Genomic DNA, 14,623 nt, shown 5'->3' on the forward strand with positions numbered 1-14,623 from the left:
CTAAAAGAATACAAATAAATGACGATATCTCTAGAAACATGAGAATACTCTGTCAAATTTAAATAGCTGCATGACTTCAAAGTCTAGATGTTTATCTAATATTGCTTATTTCTGTTCCATCTGAACGTCACATCTTGGATATGTTCCTTCCCTAAAAGCCTAAATAATCCACTTTTAGCTTCTTTCCATTCCTACCCCAACGTGACAACTTTGAGACAAAACCACACAGTTGCTCAATTTAGCTGTATAGACCTCAAACATCTCACATGCACCAGTTTTCTACCGCTACTTCATACTTCAGCTTCAGACTGTTTTTCAGATAGATACAGTTGTGTGCATGCATTACATGATGACTTAGAGTGAAGCAGATGAAAAGGAATACTGATTAGTATTGTAAATATAAAAGAAAGAAGTTGTATAAGATATGCCTTCTGATGTAAAATCATATTCAATGGTCCCTGTTCTAACTCCTTATGAGTATCCAGAAAACAATATCAGTATCATAGCTGTGTAGTTCAATCTTGCAACAGAAAAAAAAAAAATATTCAGAATAATGAATATATAACAGAAAAAAAAAATGAAATTAATTAAGTGGAGATAGTAAGTAAGAAAGAAAAAAAATAGGAATAATTTTGTAGAGATCAAAAATGTTATCACAAGTGAATGAACTTGATAAACAACGTAGTTATTAAGGCATCACTTGTTATCAGCAGCTACCACATGATAAAAGAAAAGAAAGCCACTAAAATGACTTATTCAAGTAATGAATGCCTGACGTTGAATATTTCCCTTCTTGCTTACAATTCAATGTCAAGGTCATTTTCCATTTACCTGAAATGAACAAACAAGATTGTGCAGACTGCTAACAATGTTTTTCTTTCACTACTGACTTGCAAAGCTCCTTCTGATATACAAAGCATTTCCTTAAAGTGGGCTTCTATTGTAGGATAACTGGCAGTTTTAGGTTTTAAAAAAATACACCACTGATTGTATGCAAAAAAACTTAGAATGTGTAGTAAAATTCCCTGTGAAAGCACACTTCCTAATGTAAGACAAGCTGTAGTTTCTGCTTTAATATTCATTTTTTTTCTAAAATAAGAGGTAAAAAATATAGGTGAATCCAGGACAGTCAGCCTACAGCATAACTGGACCAAAAGCAAGTTTAGCTGCTGTCCACACCAAGACTTGGATATGAAACAAAAAAGTCATAAAAAACATGAAATACAAGCTTTAATGCTGACTTATCGATATATTACAAATGACACTTCAATAACATTATTAAGATGATTACATAAAACAGCAATTCTTACAGTCACTGTTCAGAAAGTTTTATCTGCCTAAAATCACTTTCCCTATACTGCATATCAAGGAATGATCTAAAATGGAAGGGGAGAACTTAATTTTCATGCATCATTTCTTCATGAAAAACAATCAGTGTAAGAAAGAGTTTCATGTAAGTTCGGTCTAGGACACCACTTAGTTAATTAACTCAGCCATTTTCATTAGCAAACTCAATATTGACTTTAAAACAAAATCTATGCAATTTCTTCCAAGTGATGAATATTTATAAACCACAGTGTCTCTGACAAAGTTGGAATAAAGGTTATTTTACTATAGGAACACAAAACAAGCTACTAAAGTATATGTATAAGATTATTATTTTCAATGTAGCCAATGCTTCATGTTTCCTACAAGATTCCCAGCACCTGACCTCTCTACATGTTTTGGAGGCTTTCTTCTTAATTTTGTTTTTTTTTTATTTTTAAATTCTTAGATATGCATTTGTGATATTCACAAGATTAATTCTTATTTAAAAGATCATCTTTTCTCATTCATGGAGAAGAGTAAAGCAATTCACAAATGCAAGGCAAGAATGATTTTCTTCTTAATTTGGCTGTCTAACTTTTTAAAAAGCATACAAATGTATCTCCAAACCCAATGATTCATTTTGTTGTTATAACATGGTAATATGATAATATAGATAATACGGTAATATTGTATAATATAGATCACAATCATCTGAATAAAAAAATTATATTTAATATTTATAACTAATTGACATTTCTGTGGTACTATCTCAGTAAACTTCTTTTGACAAGGGCATTTTCTGAGCACAAGACCCTCCACCTTAAAGTTCTATTGAATACTTAGGGCAATACTTTCTTTATCTTTGTCCCTCACTCAATTCCAGAAATCCAAAAGCAACTGTAAAAGGTTTAGAATCTGATTCCTGCATTGACCCTTAATGAAGAATCCTCTGACATAGGACAAGAAAATTAATCCGAAGCAAAATTGCTGATTGTTCTTTCCCTGGTTTACAGCAGAAGATACCATATCTATCCCTCAAGTTATTACTAGCCTAGAAACAAGCAAACTCCTGCACGTACCTCACAGTACTTGCACCCTGCCTACAGAGTCATCTTGAACCTGTTAGTCATAGCTTTCTTCCCAGAGAAGAAACCAGAGTCTGCTGGGAAGTGAAGAGGAAGAAGAGAAAATGGTAGGCCACAGTGCTACACACAGCACAGAGCTGGATGCACAACTGTGGTGTCCTGAACAACACTTGAATCACTGAAGATGGAAGGGACCCCTAAAGGTCATCTAGTACAAATCTCTTGCGACGAACAGGGAGGGACTCCTACAGCTACATCAGGGTGCTCAGAGCCTTGTTCAGCCTGACCTTGAATGACCATACTGAATAGACATATGACACAGACATATGACTGTGGTCTTGAATGACCATACTGAATGAGACCTTGAATGTCTCATTCACCACATCTGTGGGCAACCTGTTCCATATTACTTTGAATCACAGAATCACAATATCATAGAATTGCTCATGTTGGAAAAGATCTTAAAAATCACCAAGTCCAACCACAACCTAAACATACTACCCTAACTCTAACAACCCTCTGCTAAATCATGTCCCTGAGCACCACATCCAAACGGTTTTTAAACACAGCCAGGGATGGTGACTCGACCACCTCCCCGGGGAGCCTATTCCACTGCTTAACAACCCTTTCTGTAAAGTTTTTTCCGATTTTCAACCTAAGCCTCCCCTGGCACAACTTGAGGCCATTTCCCCTCGTCCTGTCACCTTTCAACAGTGAGAAGAGACCAGCCCTGCTCTCACTGCACCTTTCAGGTATTGGAACAGAGCAATAAAGTCTCCCCTCAGCCTCCTTTTCCCCAGACTAAACGGCCCCAGTTCCTTCAGTCTCTCCTCATAGGGCATATTGTCCAGGCCCTTCAAAAGCCTTGTTGCCTTTCTTTGGACCTGATCCAGCACCTCCATGTCCTTTTCGTATCTGGGGCCCAATACTGTACTGTACTTGAGGTGGGGCCTCACCAGTGCTGAGTGCAGTCAGGATTACTTCTCTATTCCTGCTCACCACACCATTCCTGATACAAGCCAGGATGCCATTGGCCTTCACACCACATAAAGCTCAATTTCTTCTCGCTACTTGGCAGACTGAACACAGCAGTCCCGTCACTACTTTTGTAATTCCAGTCAGCAGAGTACTTCCTGTCTGCTGCTGACTCTCATCAGCCCTTCTTTTCCTTTTTCTCATAAGAATTTATATTATCTGACTACTTTACTTTCAAGACCATGTCCAATACTGAAAGCTGTAATCAGCTCACAGTGGCAATCAGTCAATAGATAATTAACCATAGGATATATTCTTCAGTGCTATTGCCTGCCTCTGTGAAAAAGCTTCCCAGAAGCACAGAACTGCCATGGACTTTCTAAAAATTGTCGTCTGCCAGAATGCCTGATAAGCAAAACAAAGCCAGAAAACACTGCAATGAAACAAATGTCAATAAAAACAAAATCAAACAAACAAGCAAACACATTTTGCTCGGTAGAGGAAATTGATATATTTGGATTTAAGGTTTGCAATACAGCAATAAAATCATTACAAAACAGCAATGTCTCCTATAAGAGATATGTATGTCTCATATGTTAGATAATTAATGCACAGATAAACTATGTTATTACCAAAAAAATTAAACAAGGATACCTCGCATTATCTTTGGACAGCATAGATAAATTGCAACAGGATTGAAGTTTGTATACAGGTGCTTATTTACAGCATTTCTTAGAAACAAAGAATGCATTCTACTTAAAATTGTAGAAAAATAAAAATATGCTGGTATTCCAATTCTAGTTAGTGATGCTGCCTACCAGTGCACTGACATGACTGATAGAATACAGGTAACAATGAATTTAGTTTCGCTGTTGGTTGTTCTTTGAGAAATACCTCCCTTAGCACCCTGAGGAAGGCGAACACTTTTCATTTGTGAAAAACATGCAGTTAACAGAAAAGTTGAGAGTGTGGAATTTACCCTAGATAACAGTGCTCAGTGTAGAGCTCCGTATCATAACAACAGGCAATTCTCTGGGTAATGCTGATACTCAGTTTTTTAAGAAGTGTTTTTGAACTCTGAGACAAGCCACAAAAAAAACAAAACAAAAACAAAACAAAACAAAAAAAGAAAAAAAAAAAGAAAGGGAAAAGGAAAGGGCAGGCTTACCTCTAAGGCTATTCTGGACTACCATTTGTGAATCTTTAATTATAAAAGCATGTTGCAATACAGACAGACTTATATAATTGAAGTATAAATTTTATCTTACAAATGGCAAGTAGTAAAGCATTGATTTTAGGTCCCTACAGTCTTCCTTGATAGAAAAGCACAAAAGACTTGTCACAACAGGACAGGCCAGTGGGAAATGAGGTTTAGAAAAGCCCAAATGCCTGTCAGTCATCCAGTGATACGTGATACTATGCTAACCACTGGTTGCTGTATGTGAACTCTTTTACAAATGCAATTGCTGCAGTGCAGAAAAATGTGAGAGGATATGCTTAAAATGTTTTATTTGAAATCAAGCATTTCAATCATATAATTAGTTACTTGGTATAAACCGAGAAGATAAATGTCTTTAGAATCCATGTTTTTCTACTCAAAGTGCTTAGCGTAACTTCTGAAATAGATAACAAATACATTCCAGATTCATATTCCTAACAAAAATAGGACAGGAAGTTATTAAAAGACGGTATAGAATAAGTTAGCAAGATAGTATTGTATATATGCATGCATACATACATTTAATCATGAATTTTTGGTCTCCATAGTTATAAAATTTTACCTCTTGCAGGTCTATATTTTGTAAATATTTTTGAAGTCTTATAGCTTAATGTGAAGCAAACAGAGCAGCAATGTGGTCTTATGAAGACACATCTGAAATCTTCACAATGAATATAAAAATAAGTAGAAATGTTTTCTTCCTATATAATACCTCCAAGGACGGTGCATCCACAACCTCTCTGGGCAGCCTGTTCCAGCACCTCACCACTCTCTCTGTGAAGAATTTCCCCCTGACATCCAACCTACATCTTCCCTCCCTCAACTTGAAACCATTTTCCCTTGTCCTGCTGTTATCTAGCCTTTCACAGAGTTGATTCCCCTCCCCTCTGTAGGCTCCCTTTAGGTCCTGAAAGGCTGCAATGAGGTCACCCCACAGCCTTCTTTTCTCCAGGCTCAACAAGCCCAGCTCCCTCAGCCTGTCTTCATAAGAGGGGTGCTGAAGCCCCCGATCATCTTTGTGGCTCTCCTCTGGACCCTACCCAACTGCTGTTTAAATATATTGGTATTAAACATACTGTAGCACATAAAAGATTATCCAGAAAGATCTTAGGAGTAACATATATTTTGGAAATTCCAAAAAATAAGAGAATAATTTCATTCTGCTTCATCTCACAAATGCAAATGCTGCAACTCATTAGAAAATGTACACTATTCTCTTATAAGTGGTTCCTTAATTTCTCTGTAACATTTTCCATGTTTATGAGCAACACTGCCCCAAATCCACAAATAATACCGTGATAAATATCCAATTCATCTATATTTGACTTTCATTATATTCATTATGTTTGCTGTCATTTATTGTTAAGCTTAAAACACACCTGTAAAATTAAAAGTAAAGTAAAACACATAAAGCTAGGTTCTAGAGTATATACTAAAAAAAGAATCTGACTACTTCAAAATTGACTCAAACTTGTCTCAATGGAAAAGTAGCACAAATTATTCAGTACTGTGTCACAAAAGCCCTTGATGCTGCGTAATCATTGCCCGACTGCTTCCAAAACATTTGGAACATCGTAACTTTTTCCCTGAACAGACTTCAGATTGACAGATAGTTTCAAATGATAATAAGCAACGTACTGTAGTAGGAGAATATTTAGTAATATTTAACAAAAGAAAACTGACGGTTTTATTTTCAGAGATCAATTGTATATTTCTCTGCTGAACTCCAGAAAGAGCATGAGACAGTATTACTAGCCACTTCTACAGTATTTTAAACCTTCACAACATTGCAATACCACCAAATAATATATTTTTACAATATTCCTGTGAGATAGCAGGTTGTACACAGGAAAATAGAGCAGCTGGAAGATTAAACAACTTCCCTGGCATTTCTAAACTGTGGGAAGAGGCATGACAAAAATGGTCTCAGTAAAGTACCATACCCAAATATAACAGCAATCAGGGATTTACTGCACTACAAACTTCCTTTTCCTGATGCTGTGCTACTGCATCTATTTATTCATATTGCTTAACTGTGTGTGGGGAGGGTTTTCACAATTCCTTCTGCTCTCAAGAATTGCACTCGTCTAATTTAATTTTGTTCTTATAAATTCCAAATAATAGATATGTTGAAATATTAAAAAAAACACTTAGATTTTAAATTGAAAATATAGCAATTAAATCAAAACACTCTTGTTTTTGTTTTTTATGTTGTAAAACAAGTTCTTAAAAAAAAAACAAAAAACAAAAAAAAACACAGCATAACACTACAGCAACATTCACCTTATTTGAATCTCTTTTATTTGGGGTCAAAACCAAAGTCAGCACAAGTCTGTGGAGATACTCATGTTATTTTCAAATGTGGCACAAATTTAGCACTAAATTTTCCAAATTTAAAAATCTCTGCATCAAAATCATAAAATCAACTCAGATTAGAAGAAATGTGTTAGCCTAATTCTGATCTGCTAGCATTTCTTATCTTACAGAAAGTAAATAATAAAATATTCTCATTTATATGAAGCCATTTCATTTTCTCTAACCTACAGTGAATGAATTTATCATTGACTGCTGAGGTTCTCAGAGCTATATTAATACACTTTTTAAATTAATTCTACTAAGTAAACATCTGGGGAAAAAAAAAAAAAAAAAAAGTAGATGTCTTATATTTCCTTCTGCGTTATGATAGTTTCCAGTTCTTTTTAACAACAGTCATTAGGATGAATTACAGTACAGCATGTAAAGTGGAACAAAACCTAATGTATGAAGCTAATAAAACAACTGAAAATTGCTTTTGTAAGTAGGCTGAAGAACCCAGACCCTAATATGGTCTGTCTTGTAACATGTGCAGTCTATTGTATTCAAAATAACTAAGAATCTCAATAGTTTTAAATCAATACAGACAGAAAACTGCAGTATATGTATCCAAAATGAAATGGAAAGAAAAAGGTGGAAATAACATTGACATTCTTATTAGGCTAAAAATGGTTTAGTGCATACTTTCTTGTTCACTTTCATTTCACAGTCTGTAAGAGAAGTTCATTTTCATAGCAAAACAACTTTGTTCCAACAGAGAAGAAACCAGAAAGTAGTAGTAAATAATAGATCAGATTTTCTTAGTATTCTTCCACATCACACATAAAACCAACTGAGTTTTTGAATATGCAAATATTTCCTAGCTCTTCAGCCTCAGAAAAAGGAAGGGTTTACAAGAAAAAAAAATAATGTTTAGTTCTCACCAGTATGGCTTCCTTAACATTCCTCTATTGGATCTCTTGCAATTACTCAACTTATTTACTGGTGTAAGAACTTAACTCTCTTACCCATTTGAATAATAAGCTGGAAAAAGGGACAGATAAAATGATACAGATTCCCACACACAGAAGAGATTGGCCTTTAAAACCTAACATCACCCTGCAGGAGTATGCCTCTACATCATGATGTACAAGCAATAGTTCTTCTGCCATAAGGTTAAAAACTTTGGAACCAAAAGATCTTTTCATTTTCCTCTCAGAAATTCAAATACTCATTAGGAAATAAAGCTTATGTTCTCTCAGAGAGAAACATTACTATGGCAGGCACTATAAGCCTCTGTACCCCTGGAAATTGGAACAGGAAGTACAGCCTCAAGTACAAGGGGCACTGAGCTCTGCTCTCTGGCGGCAGTGACAGGACCTGAGGGAATGGCATGGAGCTGCGTCAAGGGAGCATCAGAGTGGGGGTTAGGAAAAAGTTCCTCACCTGAGGGCAGTGGGCATGGAACAGCCTGGAAGGGGCATGACCTAAAGTGCCAGAGTTCAAGGAGCGTCTGGACAGCACTCTTAGACATAGGGTTTGGATTTTGGGTAGTCCTGTATGGAGCCAGGAGCTGGACTCCACTATCCTTTTGAGTCTCTTCCAAATTGGGATATTCCGTGATTTGAAGCATATCTGGGCAGAAGGACTGTTTAGCTGTTTTTTCAGTGAAGGGCAATCTTTTCTATCTCCAGGAAACACAACCATATGAACTATAAGTTGGTGCAAAATTGAATCACTGACACCAAGTAATAAGACATAGTATAACCCTGTATAACCCTATATACCCTATAGCTAGATGTAACTCTATCCTAGCATATAATTTCATAATTTTCTACTTCAGTAAATTTTAGTTAAACAATGCTGCCAAACAGAAAGTATAGATATAGATGTATTATCCATATGTCATATCTTTTCCTATTACTGGTAGGAACATATCAGTACACTTGTTTGTAATCTCCATGTACTGTTTTTCCAGACAGAAAACAGTGGTCACCTTCAAAGTTGAAATAAAGCCTTAGAATAACAAAAAATCCATGAAAATAATGTTTCAAATGCTACTCAATGGCAATGCAAAACATATACATTTTACTATAATTTGGCCCAAAATAAATTTTTAACATAAAGTCATTAGCACCATTTTATTTCTGCGCTGTGCTTCGCACATGCTGGGAAACAGCAACTTATCTTCATACTGCTAGTAAACTTGCTTTTTAGAATCTTAATTAGTAGTACCTGCTAGTAATACACAAGTACACACTAAAAAAAAAAAATAATAATAATTAAAAAATGGGGTGAAACCTGTATACACTTATTTGTTTGTGACATTGTCACGTTTATTCCATCACACAGAAAGAAGCATGACTTCATTTTTTTACACGTAAAGTCATTTATCAATATTGTTGATAAAGAACGTGGACTATAAATAACTAGCAACCTATGACAGACTGTAATAAGTAATTTAGCACTGCATAATACCTTGTTAAATGTAAGAGAATTGGATCACTTATAACCAATAAACCAATGAAAAGTCAGGAAAAGAAACTTTTTGATCCCCAATCTACTGGCTACACTATCATTTCAAATAAAAAACACAGAAATCAAGCTGTAGCATTCATTTTCCAAGATGCTTTCCTGTCCATCCCACTAATAATAGCAAAGGAAATTGTAATAGTTTAAACCGTGAACTCAAACTAAGTTGCATTAACATGCTGAAATTTGATGTCATCACAGGTAATCCGTGAATAATTACTACTCAAGGCAAGCTACATTACATGAACCCTAACCTTGTTATGACTTTGTCTTTCTGCAGTTTCTAGGCCCATCTGTTTTTCTCTACACTTGATCAACCAAGCTTACAAGACCTATACTTTTCTTGGTGGTACAGAAAATGTTCACGAATTATAGCCATGTCACTCCACTTCTCTTCTTTTTTTTTTGTCTATATAGCACAACAAATTGATTTGCTGTGGCATTAAACAGTGAATTGGTCTCTTCAGTGTCTAGTAATTAGTTCTAATGCTAGCAGACAAATTAAAAGGAAGCAAAACAAAATGTCTCCATCAGGCACTTATAATAACCTTCATAATACATACAGTAGATGTTGTGAAGACTAAGGTGGATAAATGAGGACAATGCTGATTTTGGCATCCAGCTTACTTTCAGATAATCTAGCTCATCCCTCTTGCCTGACACAAGACCAAGAATATTATTAAAGAGTAATAAACTCCTTCTAGCAAACCTCTGATTCCATGGTTCACTGGTCTCAGACCTAATCTATCAATCCATTTACCGCACACTAAAAGGTAAGAAACCCATTACAGATCTGTTATATACCCTGGCAGGTGGTATATGACAAGAACTGAATTCATCACAAACTCCAGTGCCTAGTACCTCTTTGTATGCTTTGAAGCCCTAGGTGGTTAGCTGACTTGGCTATCACAGCAGAAGATACTTCAAGCTTTGAAAATAAATGAAAATTCTTGATGTAAAGACATAAAAATGGTTATAAAACACTTCATTTTTTTTCATATTACCAAGAATTCACAGATAGTGTTATTTTCATTTTTACAAGAAATACTGGCTTTGCAGAGGGCATAATATATAAAACCAGGCTAGAATTTAAAAGTCATACTTCTGAATACGGACTTTAATCTTCATTCTCTGCTTAAACTACGTTTGAGGTAGCAGCCTATTAGAATCACTATTCAATAAAGGTGTCTAAGGAAATGTCATTTAAAATTTATTACTATGTAACAGAAGAAAAATTCTTCACGTATCTATTCTCAAGGTCATCAGCACATGATATAAACATCTAAAACCAAAGACAATACTGAATCAAAAGGGAAAAAAAAAAACAAAACTTATTTTATGTGACTGCAATTCCTTTTATCCTCAATTTCTTTTCTCAGCTTATTTCCACTGCTGTAGGGCAACAGTTCCCGTGACTGTAAAAAAGGTTTGAACATGATTTATTTCAAATATGCTACCTTGAAGGTTAAGACTCACTGTGCTGTCACCCTTTCCACTGTTGAGCAGATCAAGGCATAACAAAAATTTGTCATACTCTTAGGAGATATTTGGCTACGTTTTCAACTGGTAATTTTCAATTATCACAGCTTCACTGAAGTAAACAGAATTACTCTAGCATACACCAGATAAAGAGCTACCTTACCATGTGCATTTTATGTTTTGAACAAAGTATCATCCTGCAAGATGAGGTAATCAGAATCAGAATGCTGTTACACGTTCTCTTCTAGCATAGATGCTGGAAAGCAAAACAAACAGCTGAAAACAAAAGGCTTAAACGAAAAGATATGCTCCAAAATGGGGATGGAGGGACAGAAAAGCCCCAGAGAAATGTTTGTGGTGATGAATTTGTCCATTGTGCTTTGAGAAACAGAAAAAAAAATATACCCCCTGAAATCAACTGCCTGCGTAAGCATCCTCCAGCGAACTACTGAAGATCACTTGATACAAAAGTGTGGTTAGGAAAACAATGTATGTCTCTTTGTCAGGCCTGCAGCCTTCCCATGATACCCGAGTTTTCTACAGACCCCAGGGTTTCATACCTTAAAATAACAAAATTAATCCCTTCAGCTATATAAAATCTGATCTTATTGATTTTACATTTCCAATATCCACAAAATTCAGTTTTTCTGGTGAGAACAGTGAGAGCTATGTAAGAGAAAAAAAATAGTTTTTTTTTTTTTTTTTTCCTTTCAGTTTCCAACAGGACACAGAGAAGGAGAAGAAAGGAGAAAATGTTTGGTATTTTCATTCATTTTGGGAGATTAATAACAGAAAACCAAAAAGAACTTTTTCCACCTTGACCTTTCATGATTGTCTGAAAAATGGAATGCCTTCAGAGAAAACATTTGAAATCTCACATTACTTTTAAGGATTTAACTCTTGTAAATTTTCAAACTTGGCTTCTGTTCATTGAAAAATGAAATGCACTTTCCACATTCTTTAAATTCAGCAACTTCAGGAGGGTGAGAAGTTTTCAATTTTATACATATCCATATGTAGATAACTAAAATTGAAATAGTGCACTTCAGTAATAATCACAAAGGAAAGTTTAATTTTCTGGGTCTAGCCTCTTTTAGCAATAAATGGACATAATCAAGTGGTCAACTCCAAGTCTAAAGTCTTGCCAGAAGCATTACTGAGGTCTGCTGTAACTTCTAAAGAAAAAGCTTCTCTAAACAGTAGCTCTATCCCCTATATTTCATCCAAAACTTAATGGTATTTATAGTTATTTGGGTTGCTCTGTATGTAAGTCACCCAGAACATTTCCGTATTAGCAAGCATTAAGTAAAGTTTTTAGATAAATGACTAATCAGTAAAAGCTTTCATTCAGTGACCAATTTCTGTAGGTTTGTAGGTTTTGTACATTGACAAATTACAATTTTTGTAGGTTTATGCCATTTTACTGAATGACAACACAAACATTTTTTGCCTGAAAGTTAATGATTTCTCAGTACTACAGCAGAGATATTCAAATCACAGTGCCTAAATTCAGCTACGTATGTCCTTACATCAGCTAGAAAATAGCATTAATCCGATCTCAAAGTTTTCTGAATTCTTATATAGATATTATAAATATATATATATTGATTTTGGAAAGCCACTCTGTAGAGAAAGAGATACCTCTACCCAAACACCTAAATAATGATTTTTGTACCCAGCTCCAATTTCATGAATGCGATCAATATTTATTATCCATTTTTGCTTGAGTCACTATCTAACATTCTAAAACTTGCCAGACCATTTCTGTTAAGAAGAAACTAATGAGAGTTCCACAACAAATAAATTCCTGTTTACTTACCCAGACAGAGCTTGAAATATCAATTCTGTGAACACAGTTGAATGTAGTGTTCTTGACCACAAACTCAAGCTTATCTTTTCAGTAAGGCACTCGGAAAAATGTTTTCTCTCCTTTTCTTCCCAAAGCTAAACACGGCTTAAACTTTATCTCCCCCTCCTTATCACCCTGGTGACTGTGCCATCAGTCTCACAAATCCTTCAGTTGCATCTTCTAAATTCTATCTGTTCTCACCAGATTGATGAATACCTTGGATCGCGGTCCTTTCAATATTGCTTTCTACCATCTCTGCTACACACTACTTCACCAATGTTGTACAACAAAATCCTATCTTACTTTTCTTCATGGGTATGGAGATTCCCTACATGTGGCAGGAGGTTGGAGATTCATAGTCTTGAAGTCCCTTCCAACCCTGGCCAGTCTGTGATTCTGTGAGATCCCAAAAAGCAAAATGAATGGGATTTTGCTATCCAGGAACTCAGAGATCACAGTTAGAAACATGATAGAACGTGAATGAGTAGCTGCAGCTTCCACCTCGGGGTCTAGGAGAGAATTGGGAAGTGTTTCTAAAAAAGCAATCAGCCATTCACACATCTCAGTCACAAAAAGTGGAATATTTGCTGAACCCTTAAAACAACCAAGCTACAAAAACGGTGCTCTGCACTCTCCTCCTAAGGAGCAGACCTGTAATTTAGGGAGTTAATTTGGATGTAACATCATCACTTCAGGCACTCATTGTCTCTTATTATTGTTTCTCACAGCAGTGTATTGCATACATTTTCTTTCAACAGGTTCATTATGTGTACAAATGTCTCTGCAGGTTCACCCAAAGAAAAATAATGCCCACTAGAAAAAATAAAATGCAAATATTTGTTGCAGATTAAAATTTTATACTGCAGTTAAATCACTAATATGTCTAACCTTTAACAAGCGACGGCTAGCCTCCTTCAGTGTGCTCTCGAGATTATATTTTCTTTCTGGGTTCAGTGATGCACTTCCAAGTGCTGTTCCTCCAGTTTCATTTAATCGTTTCAGTATTCCCTTGTGTGGCAGCAGCTCTTCAACTCTTAACTGGAACAGACAAATACAGCAGTTAAGATGAACTGCGGTAGAATTTTCAGCTCTCTTATCTTCAACCTTATCGATTTATCTATCAGCTGAAGGAATAAACTCAATTCAAGACAAAATAGCCAAAGCTTTCTGCGTAAAGGCTAAACTCTCACCAAAAATGACTGTATTAGTGAATTAGGTCTAAAGAGAGTCTTAAAAGACCAAATAAGGGGATTCTCAGAATATTAACCACCATTGCATAACAATTTCTCACTTCTTGACACTCAATAGCTCACATATCCAGATTTTAATTATCTTTTAACGTGGTTCAAAAACAAAAACAAATAAACCCACACCACTTTGGAAAGGTGCTTCTCCCTATTATGTGTGGTGAACATAATCACTCAGATGGTATGTCCAATCATTGATGTTCTAGTCCAATCCTTCAATCATATATGCTCATAAAGACATACAAAGCATAGCCAAAGGAAGCAAGGCATCATCAGAATGATGTAATCATCACTTCTCCATCAAGTATGCAGTTACTGGAGGTTAATATGTCAAGTAACTTAACATATGAAGATAATATAACTAAAACATACATTCATTCAATACTTTATTATTATTATTAATAGCACAATGTAGCAGGTATTAAATGATACACAATGCAAGCTGATGCACTACTTTTTGATGCATTAGGATATATTTTCCTGTATAACTCCAAAAAAAAAAAAAAAAAAAAAAAAGTAAAAATGAGCTATAAATAAAAAATACTAGTACCTTTAATTTTGGACTATTTATCGTGTGGGAATGATATAGTTGGAAAATATTTCTGTATAAATCAAGAGCATAAAATTCATAGATCTA

General features: G+C 35.3%; 1 protein-coding gene across 1 annotated transcript in view; it reads right to left on the minus strand.

Annotated features, from left to right (window-relative positions):
* Positions 1–14,623, minus strand: part of DMD (dystrophin) — a gene marked incomplete at both ends in the record, with an annotated part of 1,041,552 nt that overhangs the window by 360,107 nt on the left and 666,822 nt on the right. Inside the window, one exon of the mRNA XM_079549062.1 lies at positions 13,628–13,777. Within this exon, the coding sequence (XP_079405188.1) occupies positions 13,628–13,777 (150 nt within the window). The remainder of the gene's footprint in view (positions 1–13,627; positions 13,778–14,623) is intronic.

This window comes from Tetrao urogallus (assembly GCF_951394365.1).
Source record: "Tetrao urogallus genome assembly, chromosome: 1".
In the NCBI taxonomy this organism is placed as follows: Eukaryota; Metazoa; Chordata; class Aves; order Galliformes; family Phasianidae; genus Tetrao; species Tetrao urogallus.